Raw genomic sequence first — 12,310 nt, 5'->3', positions numbered from 1 at the left:
ACATTACAACATAGCGTGGTAGCAACACAACATGACAACAACATGGTAGCAGCACAAAACAGGGTACAAACATTATTGGGCACAGACAACAGCACAAAGGGCAAGAAGGTAGAGACAACAATACATCACACAAAGCAGCCACAACTGTCAGTAAGAGTGTCCATGATTGAGTCTTTGAATGAAGAGATGGAGATAAAACTGTCCAGTTTGAGTGTTTGTTGCAGCTCGTTCCAGTTGCTAGCTGCAGCGAACTGAAAAGACGAGCGACCCAGCGATGTGTGTGCTTTTGGGACCTTTAACAGAATGTGGCAGAATGGGTGTTGTATATGGAGGATGAGGGCTGCAGTAGGTATATCTGAGGGCTGCAGTAGGTATATCTGAGGGCTGCAGTAGATATATGAGGGAAGCAGTAGATATATGAGGGCTGCAGTAGATATATGAGGGCTGCAGTAGATATATCTGAGGGCTGCAGTAGAAATCTGAGGGCTGCAGTAGATATCTGAGGGCTGCAGTAGATATATCTGAGGGCTGCAGTAGATATATGAGGGCTGCAGTAGATATATGAGGGCTGCAGTAGATATACAGTGCCTTGCGAAAGTATTCGGCCCCCTTGAACTTTGCGACCTTTTGCCACATTTCAGGCTTCAAACATAAAGATATAAAACTGTATTTGTTTGTGAAGAATCAACAACAAGTGGGACACAATCATGAAGTGGAACGACATTTATTGGATATTTCAAACTTTCAAAAACTGAAAAATTGGGCGTGCAAAATTATTCAGCCCCTTTAAGTTAATACTTTGTAGCGCCACCTTTTGCTGCGATTACAGCTGTAGGTCGCTTGGGGTATGTCTCTATCAGTTTTGCACATCGAGAGACTGACATTTTTTCCCATTCCTCCTTGCAAAACAGCTCGAGCTCAGTGAGGTTGGATGGAGAGCATTTGTGAACAGCAGTTTTCAGTTCTTTCCACAGATTCTCGATTGGATTCAGGTCTGGACTTTGACTTGAGCATTCTAACACCTGGATATGTTTATTTTTGAACCATTCCATTGTAGATTTTGCTTTATGTTTTGGATCATTGTCTTGTTGGAAGACAAATCTCCGTCCCAGTCTCAGGTCTTTTGCAGAATGGTCCTGTATTTGGCTCCATCCATCTTCCCATCAATTTGAACCATCTTCCCTGTCCCTGCTGAAGAAAAGCAGGCCCAAACCATGATGCTGCCACCACCATGTTTGACAGTGGGGATGGTGTGTTCAGGGTGATGAGCTGTGTTGCTTTTACGCCAAACATAACGTTTTGCATTGTTGCCAAAAAGTTCAATTTTGGTTTCATCTGACCAGAGCACCTTCTTCCACATGTTTGGTGTGTCTCCCAGGTGGCTTGTGGCAAACTTTAAACAACACTTTTTATGGATATCTTTAAGAAATGGCTTTCTTCTTGCCACTCTTCCATAAATGCCAGATTTGTGCAATATACGACTGATTGTTGTCCTATGGACAGAGTCTCCCACCTCAGCTGTAGATCTCTGCAGTTCATCCAGAGTGATCATGGGCCTCTTGGCTGCATCTCTGATCAGTCTTCTCTTTGTATGAGCAGAAAGTTTAGAGGGACGGCCAGGTCTTGGTAGATTTGCAGTGGTCTGATACTCCTCCAATTTCAATATTATCGCTTGCACAGTGCTCCTTGGGATGTTTAAAGCTTGGGAAATCTTTTTGTATCCAAATCCGGCTTTAAACTTCTTCACAACAGTATCTCGGACCTGCCTGGTGTGTTCCTTGTTCTTCATGATGCTCTCTGCGCTTTTAACGGACCTCTGAGACTATCACAGTGCAGGTGCATTTATACGGAGACTTGATTACACACAGGTGGATTGTATTTATCATCATTAGTCATTTAGGTCAACATTGGATCATTCAGAGATCCTCACTGAACTTCTGGAGAGAGTTTGCTGCACTGAAAGTAAAGGGGCTGAATAATTTTGCATGCCCAATTTTTCCGTTTTTGATTTGTTAAAAAAGTTTGAAATATCCAATAAATGTCGTTCCACTTCATGATTGTGTCCCACTTGTTGTTGATTCTTCACAAAAAAATACAGTTTTATATCTTTATGTTTGAAGCCTGAAATGTGGCAAAAGGTCGCAAAGTTCAAGGGGGCCGAATACTTTCGCAAGGCACTGTATATGAGGGCTGCAGTAGATATCTCCTGATGCAAGCAGTAGAATCAGATTTTTAAAAACAGATACAAATACACCTTATGGAACAGCGGGTACTGTGAAGCAACACACATAGGCACAGACACATGCATATACACACACACACACGATAACATACGCACTATACACACACATATATTTTGTACTGTAGATATGTGGTAGTGGAGTAGGGGCCTGAGGGCACACAGTGTGTTGGGAAATCTGTTATGAATGTGTTGTAATGTTTTTATAATTGTAAAACTGCCTTCATTTAACTGGACCCCAGGAAGAGTAGCTGCTGCTTTAGCAGGAACTAATGGGGATCCATAATAAACCCCAGGAAGAGGAGCTGCTGCCTTGGCAGGAACTAATGGGGATCCATAATAAACCCCAGGAAGAGTAGCTGCTGCCTTGGCAGGAACTAATGGGGATCCATAATAAACCCCAGGAAGAGGAGCTGCTGTCTTGGCAGGAACTAATGGGGATCCATAATAAACCCCAGGAAGAGTAGCTGCTGCCTCGGCAGGAACTAATCGGGATCCATAATAAACCCAAGGAAGAGTAGCTGCTGCCTTGGCAGGAACTAATCGGGATCCATAATAAACCCCAGGAAGAGTAGCTGCTGCCTTGGCAGGAACTAAATGGGGATCCATAATAAACCCCAGGAAGAGTAGCTGCTGCCTTGGCAGGAACTAATGGGGATCCATAATAAAACCCAGGAAGAGTAGCTGCTGCCTTGGCAGGAACTAATGGGGATCCATAATAAACCCCAGGAAGAGTAGCTGCTGCCTTGGCAGGAACTAATGGGGATCCATAATAAACCCAAGGAAGAGTAGCTGCTGCCTTGGCAGGAACTAATCGGGATCCATAATAAACCCCAGGAAGAGTAGCTGCTGCCTTGGCAGGAACTAAATGGGGATCCATAATAAACCCCAGGAAGAGTAGCTGCTGCCTTGGCAGGAACTAATGGGGATCCATAATAAACCCCAGGAAGAGGAGCTGCTGTCTCGGCAGGAACTAATCGGGATCCATAATAAACCCAAGGAAGAGTAGCTGCTGCCTTGGCAGGAACTAATCGGGATCCATAATAAACCCCAGGAAGAGTAGCTGCTGCCTTGGCAGGAACTAATGGGGATCCATAATAAACCCCAGGAAGAGTAGCTGCTGCCTTGGCAGGAACTAATGGGGATCCATAATAAACCCCAGGAAGAGTAGCTTCTGCCTTGGCAGGAACTAATGGGGATCCATAATAAACCCCAGGAAGAGTAGCTGCTGCCTCGGCAGGAACTAATCGGGATCCATAATAAACCCAAGGAAGAGTAGCTGCTGCCTTGGCAGGAACTAATCGGGATCCATAATAAACCCCAGGAAGAGTAGCTGCTGCCTTGGCAGGAACTAATGGGGATCCATAATAAACCCCAGGAAGAGTAGCTGCTGCCTTGGCAGGAACTAATGGGGATCCATAATAAACCCCAGGAAGAGTAGCTGCTGCCTTGGCAGGAACTAATGGAAATCCCTAATAAATACAAATACAGTTGAAGTCAGAAGTTTACATACACCTAAATACTACTATATATATAAAAAAAACATAAACATACTGTTGACAAGTAGGCTATGGTGTAATGGAATGTTATGCCTTGTGTGGCTGGTTCCATCCTGTCTGACTGTTCCCAGCCCCTACACCATGAGCTCTATCCTGTCTGACTGTTCCCAGTCCCTACACCATGAGTTCCATCCTGTCTGACTGTTCCCAGCCCCTACACCATGAGCTCTATCCTGTCTGACTGTTCCCAGTCCCTACACCATGAGTTCCATCCTGTCTGACTGTTCCCAGCCCCTACACCATGAGCTCTATCCTGTCTGACTGTTCCCAGTCCCTACACCACGAGTTCCATCCTGTCTGACTGTTCCCAGTCCCTACACCGTGAGTTCCATCCAGTCTGACTGTTCCCAGTCCCTACACCGTGAGCTCCATCCTGTCTGACTGTTCCCAGCCCCTACACCATGAGTTCCATCCTGTCTGACTGTGTCCCTACACCATGAGTTCCTACCCTCTGGCTCCCGGTATATATTCCCCTCTGTTAAGACGAACAGGTACAAGCACTTCTTCACCCCTATGACCATTGCCCTTTTCAATACAGGGAAGGAGGTGGGCTTGGGAGGATGTTGAGGTTGACGAGATGATCTAAGAATGTACAGAGCACCTGACTTATTAGGCAACTTTGACATGCTGTGCTTCAGTGCTGCTCCTAGGCCTACTGTAAATAGTAGTATTGATGGCTGTCATCCCTATGACTAGATCATTGTAGTAGTATTGATGGCTGTCAGCTCTATGACTAGATCATTGTAGTAGTATTGATGGCTGTCATCCCTATGTAGTATTGATGGCTGTCATCCCTATGACTAGATCATTGTAGTAGTATTGATGGCTGTCAGCTCTATGACTAGATCATTGTAGTAGTATTGATGGCTGTCATCCCTATGACTAGATCATTGTAGTAGTATTGATGGCTGTCATCCCTATGTAGTATTGATGGCTGTCATCCCTATGACTAGATCATTGTAGTAGTATTGATGGCTGTCATCCCTATGTAGTATTGATGGCTGTCATCCCTATGACTAGATCATTGTAGTAGTATTGATGGCTGTCATCCCTATGACTAGATCATTGTAGTAGTATTGATGGCTGTCATCCCTATGGCTTGATCATTGTAGTAGTATTGATGGCTGTCATCCCTATGTAGTATTGACTGCTGTCATCCCTATGACTAGATCATTGTAGTAGTATTGATGGCTGTCATCCCTATGTAGTATTGATGGCTGTCATCCCTATGACTAGATCATTGTAGTAGTATTGATGGCTGTCATCCCTATGACTAGATCATTGTAGTAGTATTGATGGCTGTCATCCCTATGTAGTATTGATGGCTGTCATCCCTATGACTAGATCATTGTAGTAGTATTGATGGCTGTCATCCCTATGACTAGATCATTGTAGTAGTATTGATGGCTGTCATCCCTATGGCTTGATCATTGTAGTAGTATTGACTGCTGTCATCCCTATGACTAGATCATTGTAGTAGTATTGATGGCTGTCATCCCTATGATTAGATCATTGTAGTAGTATTGACTGCTGTCATCCCTATGTAGTATTGATGTCTGTCATCCCTATGGCTTGATCATTGTAGTAGTATTGATGGCTGTCATCCCTATGACTAGATCATTGTAGTAGTATTGATGGCTGTCATCCCTATGTAGTATTGATGGCTGTCATCCCTATGCCTCGACCATTGTAGTAGTATTGATGACTGTCATCCCTATGTAGTATTGATGGTTGTCATCCCTATGACTAGATCATTGTAGTAGTATTGATGACTGTCATCCCTATGTAGTATTGATGGTTGTCATCCCTATGACTAGATCATTGTAGTAGTATTGATGGCTGTCATCCCTATGCCTTGATCATTGTAGTAGTATTGATGGCTGTCATCCCTATGTAGTATTGATGGCTGTCATCCCTATGACTAGATCATTGTAGTAGTATTGATGGCTGTCATCCCTATGTAGTATTGATGGTTGTCATCCCTATGCCTAGATCATTGTAGTAGTATTGATGGCTGTCATCCCTATGTAGTATTGATGGTTGTCATCCCTATGGCTAGATCATTGTAGTAGTATTGATGGTTGTCATCCCTATGACTAGATCATTGTAGTAGTATTGATGGCTGTCATCCCTATGTAGTATTGATGGTTGTCATCCCTATGACTAGATCATTGTAGTAGTATTGATGGCTGTCATCCCTATGTAGTATTGATGGTTGTCATCCCTATGACTAGATCATTGTAGTAGTATTGATGGCTGTCAGCTCTATGACTAGATCATTGTAGTAGTATTGATGGCTGTCATCCCTATGACTAGATCATTGTAGTAGTATTGATGGCTGTCATCCCTATGTAGTATTGATGGTTGTCATCCCTATGACTAGATCATTGTAGTAGTATTGATGGCTGTCATCCCTATGTAGTATTGATGGTTGTCATCCCTATGACTAGATCATTGTAGTAGTATTGATGGCTGTCATCCCTATGACTAGATCATTGTAGTAGTATTGATGGTTGTCATCCCTATGGCTAGATCATTGTAGTAGTATTGATGGCTGTCATCCCTATGTAGTATTGATGGTTGTCATCCCTATGACTAGATCATTGTAGTAGTATTGATGGCTGTCATCCCTATGTAGTATTGATGGTTGTCATCCCTATGACTAGATCATTGTAGTAGTATTGATGGCTGTCATCCCTATGTAGTATTGATGGTTGTCATCCCTATGACTAGATCATTGTAGTAGTATTGATGGCTGTCATCCCTATGTAGTATTGATGGCTGTCATCCCTATGACTAGATCATTGTAGTAGTATTGATGGCTGTCATCCCTATGTAGTATTGATGGTTGGCATCCCTATGACTAGATCATTGTAGTAGTATTGATGGCTGTCATCCCTATGTAGTATTGATGGCTGTCATCCCTATGACTAGATCATTGTAGTAGTATTGATGGTTGTCATCCCTATGACTAGATCATTGTAGTAGTATTGATGGCTGTCATCCCTATGTAGTATTGATGGCTGTCATCCCTATGGCTAGATCATTGTAGTAGTATTGATGGCTGTCATCCCTATGTAGTATTGATGGCTGTCATCCCTATGACTAGATCATTGTAGTAGTATTGATGGTTGTTATCCCTATGACTAGAACTGTATGTCATTGTGAGCCATGTGGATTCACGTGTTCAACGTTGTTTTATAATGGTCATTTTTCTGGGACAATAAACTTAAAAACTACTGTAGAAACCCGGGCAACTGGCTGTTCCTTATGTAGACCCGCGGAACAATTTCCAAAAATAAAAACAATTAAAAAAAAAAAATTCTGAGGGAACTCAGTCGGGGTCTCAACTTATTGTTGCTAGGTAGAATAGTAGAGGTGCCAGTTTGAAATGTGGTTGTGCATCAGCAGCTTTTCTCTTGTTTTATCAGTCACTGTTAGTTACTCCATTAGCCATGTCAGCAGATTGGTAAGTCACTCTAGCGGCCAACTATCTAAACTTGTAGTAATCACGACTGAATTACCAACCGGGGGCCCGCGTTGATATCGTTAGTCACTCTCACTCAGATATCATATTAACCTTGCTAGCAGCAGGCAAACGTGACAAGTTTGCCTGCTGCTAGCAAGGCATAATGCTATGCTAGGCTATGATAAACAAATGCTTGTCTAGCGTTGGCTGTAAAGCATATTTTGAAAATCTGAGATGACAGTGTGATTAACAAAAGGCTAAGCTGTGTTCCAATATATTTCACTTGTGATTTTCATGAATAGGAATATTTTCTATGAAGATTTATGTCCGTTGCGTTATGCTAATTAGTGTCCGATGATGATAACGGTCCCGTTCACAGGATGGGGTGTCACTACAGGTTAAAAACGGTCATTACTTCTCTCCACCACATGGCAAAATGTGTAGAATTGCAGCAAATTTACTTGAAAACATTTTTCTATCCACTGTAGTGGGGGGGGGGGGGGGTGGCGTGGGGGCCCCAAAAGTCTCCGGCCGGCCCCCCCCCCCCCCCGGAGCCACTGCAGCCCCTCATGATGAGTTCCTATCTTTGATGTGGGCCCCGACCCCTTCCTTCAAAGGTGCCCATCTCTGAACTACACTGTCCAATCACAGGAGGAGGAAGGAAGGTGAGGGACCAATGAGGTAACAGATCTGAAAACATCCCCACTGTCACTGTCCAATCACAGGAGTAGCGGCTCCACCTCAACATCTGATAGGTCGGGTGGAATCCTCAACTAGGAATGTATTGGGTAACAATGGCATACACCTATCCAATCCGTGTCTAAAGGACCAGAGGTCATTTTCATTATGATGATGGCGATGAAGATTCTACATGTTATTATTATTATTATGTATATATTAATATTACCTTAAACTCCAGCTCCATGGCGGTGACGGTCTCCCCTGTGGGCGGCTGGGTGAGTTTCTGGATGTGTGCATACAGATTGCGTGCGGGGACCTCAGTGAGGCCACAGGTGGCTGCCTCTAGCAGGGCCTCGTGGATAAAGACATATTGGTCCTCAGTCTGCACCATGTAGTTCCTCTGAGCTCTCATACACGTCACATGACCGTAGATATCCACCGACTTCTCATGCTTCATACGCTCCAGCATGGCCTCGATCACGATCAGGCAGCCTGTTCTACCCACGCCCGCACTGAGGGAGGAGGGAGGAGAGAGGTTAATAATACACGCCCGCACTGAGGGAGGAGGGAGGAGAGAGGTTAATATTACACGCCCACACTGAGGGAGGAGGGAGGTTAACATTACACGCCCGCACTGAGGGAGGAGGGAGGAGAGAGGTTAACATTACACGCCCGCACTGAGGGAGGAGGGAGAAGAGAGGTTAATAATACACGCCCACATTGAGGGAGGAGGGAGGAGAGAGGTTAACATTACACGCCCACACTGAGGGAGGAGGGAGGAGAGAGGTTAACATTACACGCCCACACTGAGGGAGGAAGGAGAAGAGAGGTTAACATTACACGCCCACACTGAGGGAGGAGGGAGGAGAGAGGTTAACATTACACGCCCACACTGAGGGAGGAAGGGGAGAGAGGTTAACATTACACGCCCACACTGAGGGAGGAAGGAGGAGAGAGGTTAACATTACACGCCTGCACTGAGGGAGGAAGGAGGAGAGAGGTTAACATTACACGCCCACACTGAGGGAGGAGGGAGGAGAGAGGTTAACATTACACGCCCGCACTGAGGGAGGAGGGAGGAGATAGGTTAACATTACACGCCCACACTGAGGGAGGAGGGAGGAGGGAGGTTAACATTACACGCCCACACTGAGGGAGGAGGGAGGAGAGAGGTTAACATTACACGCCCACACTGAGGGAGGAGGGAGGAGGGAGGTTAACATTATTGGGGGTGTCTTGCTAATTGCCTATAATTTCCACCTGTTGTCTATTCCATTTGCACAACAGCATGTGAAATGTATTGTCAATCAGTGTTGCTTCCTTTATTTATTTGAGCAGTGTATATATATATATATATATATATTAAGCATTGGGGGGGGGGGCAGGGTATATATATATATACACACACACACACACACACACACACACACACACACACACACACACACACACACACACACACACACACACACTACTGGTCAAAAGTTTTAGAACACGTTCTCATTCAAGGGTTTTTCTTTATTCTTTCTACATTGTAGAATAATAGTGAAGAAATCAAAACTATGAAATAACACACTTGGAATCATATTTTATATTTCAGATTCTTCAAAGTAGCCACCCTTTCCCTTAACGACAGTTTTGCACCTACTAGGCATTCTCTCAACCAGCTTCATGAAGTAGTCACCTGGAATGCATTTCAATGAACAGGTGTGCCTTGTTAAAAGTTCATTTGTGGAATTTCTTTCCTTCTTATTGCGTTAGATCAGTTGTTTTGTGACAAGGTAAAGGTGGTATACAGAAGATAGCCCTATTTGGTAAAAGACCAAAGTCCATATTATGCCAAGAACAGCTCAAATAAGCAAAGAGAAATGACAGTCCATCATTACTTTAAGACATGAAGGTCAGTCAATACGGAAACATTTCAAAAACTTTTAAAGTTTCTTCAAGTGCAGTCGCAAAAACGGTATAGTTTACCTGCAGTGTACCACCATGGGCCCAGCGTCAGGGGGGTTGCAGGCTTTGACCCGTCGTAGGAAGGCCAGGATAGGGGTGGGGTACTCTGGTACCCCGTGGTCCGGCCAGGCCATGAACTGGAACTGACGAATCTCACGCTTCTCACTGGAACCATTCTGTAGGAGAAAACCCGGAGAAAATCAATGAAAGGGAACAAAATTGTTAATGGTGTTCATTATTGTGTGTGTGTGTGTGTGTGTGTGTGTGTGTGTGTGTGTGTGTGTGTGTGTGTGTGTGTGTGTGTGTGAATGAAGCATTTTCCAGGTGGCTAGCAGAGGGGTTAGAAATGAAAATGAAACCAACCAACCATCCCGCTGGTCTGAGAGGTGAGTTAGTAGAATGATAAGTTGTGATGGAGGGATGCAATGGAATGAAGAAGAATGAATGAAAGAGAGAATGAAACAGACAGGTGATTCCATACACTAGGGATGGGGAGAGGGAGAGAGAGAGCGAGTGAGAGCTAGAGAGGGAGAAACAGAGATCGAGAGAGAGAAACAGGGATCGAGAGAGAGAAACAGGGATCGAGAGAGAGAGACAGACAGACAGAGAGAGAGAGAGACAGATCGAGTGAGAGAGATTGAGAGCGCGCGAGAGAGATCGAAGGAGAAGCAGAGATCGAGAGAGAGAGACAGACAGACAGAGAGAGACAGAGATTGATTGAAAAAGATAGACAGACAGAGAGATAGACACAGGGATCGAGTGAGAGAGACAGGCAGACAGAGAGAGAAAGAGACAGATCGAGTGAGAGAGATTGAGAGCGCGCGAGAGAGATCGAAGGAGAAGCAGAGATCGAGAGAGAGAGACAGACAAACAGAGAGAGACAGAGATTGATTGAAAAAGATAGACAGACAGAGAGATAGAGAGAGACAGGGATCGAGTGAGAGAGACAGGCAGACAGAGATAGAGAGATCGAGTGAGAGAGAGATCGAGAGCTCGCGAGAGAGATCGAGGGAGAAGCAGAGATCGAGAGAGAGAGACAGGCAGACAGAGAGAGAGACAGAGAGAGCGAGAGAAACAGGGATCGAGAGAGACAGAGAGAGCGAGAGACAGAGATTGAGTGAGAGAGACAGGATACTTGACAACGAGGACTCTGAGTCAGCTAATATAAATCTCTATAAGTCTGGAACAGTAATGGTACAGGGCAACCCCAAACAGTTTCAGCTGGACTTTCACCTAATCAAAGCAGGAGAAGCTCTCCCTTGAGCGCCCCGAGCGGGTCAGACCAGACCTCTTCATTATATAACCCCACAAACGAACAACCCCGAGCGGGTCAGACCAGAACTCTTCATTATATAACCCCACAGACGAGCATCCCCAAGCAGAAAGTCAACCTCCCAGCACAGAGTACTACCCTCTCATTGAAATGAAGGATAAATTCACCCAGCTGGAGGTAAGGCAGGTGGAGCTGGAACAGCAGGTGATTACACTCCAGTCAGCACAGACCCAGACAACAGTCCAGCACAACAACACCCCCTTAACCAGACCCGGAGAGTTGGAGGTGGACAGAGACATATCTACACTCTGGACTGTGGTGAGACAACTACAACAGGAGAAAGAGCAGGAGCAGGAGCAGAACAGAGCACTAGAGGAGAGGATCAGACTGCTGGAGGAGAGGTTGAGGGGGATGGCGTGTGACAGAGAACAACCCACTAGAGAGGTGGCCACCCCCACAGAGAAGCCAGCAGAACAGCCCACCTCAGCACCCGACAAAAGTCTCGACACCACAGCAGAACAGTCCACACCAGACCCTGACCATAGCATCGACATCACAGCAGAACAGACATTACCATAGCCACTGCCCAAGCCTGAGGCGGGGTTGTTTGGTACGCAGACAGTCCACACTCAGGGTTTCCAAACGGCCAAACATTCAATGACATCCAGGGATATGGTGCAACAAAAATGTTTATTCTTCTTATATCTATCTAACAAAGAAATGATTCTCCAATCAACTTAAAGCAGAGATTACTTGATATGGAAAATACATTTTATGACCTGTCTGTATGGTCAAAAAACTATACCGCTCCCGCATCTAGCAAGGACTCCCTCCCCCCCGAAGGCCCAACTTCCTGCCTTTATCCTAACACATTTACCACAATACAATGAATGGGCAAGAGGGGGGGGGGGGGCAAAAACTAAGTTACGCTAACAACAAATGAATATATCTCAACCAGGTAAATATAAATTATAAAGGTATGTACCTAATATTTCATCATGTACATTAATATTTAATATATTTACACAAATGTACATGGAGCTCCGTATGTTCAGTCTTTCATACAGATATGTCCAAATCGGCTCTAACAAACCGGCCCCTAATTGTTGACTGCACTGAATGCACAACAATTACTT

General features: G+C 44.8%; 1 protein-coding gene across 13 annotated transcripts in view; it reads right to left on the bottom strand.

The window, feature by feature from the left end:
* Window positions 1–12,310, bottom strand: part of LOC110492646 (receptor-type tyrosine-protein phosphatase F) — a 495,157-nt gene that overhangs the window by 14,226 nt on the left and 468,621 nt on the right. For all 13 annotated transcript variants that reach the window (XM_036986572.1, XM_036986579.1, XM_036986575.1 and 10 more), the window contains 2 exons: window positions 9,923–10,077; window positions 8,175–8,460 (listed from right to left, as the gene is read on the bottom strand). In XM_036986572.1, coding sequence (XP_036842467.1) covers window positions 8,175–8,460; window positions 9,923–10,077 — 441 coding nt within the window. The remainder of the gene's footprint in view (window positions 1–8,174; window positions 8,461–9,922; window positions 10,078–12,310) is intronic.

The sequence above is a fragment of the Oncorhynchus mykiss genome, chromosome 8 (genome assembly GCF_013265735.2).
Source record: "Oncorhynchus mykiss isolate Arlee chromosome 8, USDA_OmykA_1.1, whole genome shotgun sequence".
NCBI classification, from domain to species: domain Eukaryota; kingdom Metazoa; phylum Chordata; class Actinopteri; order Salmoniformes; family Salmonidae; genus Oncorhynchus; species Oncorhynchus mykiss.
This window is presented reverse-complemented; position numbering and strand designations above follow the sequence as displayed.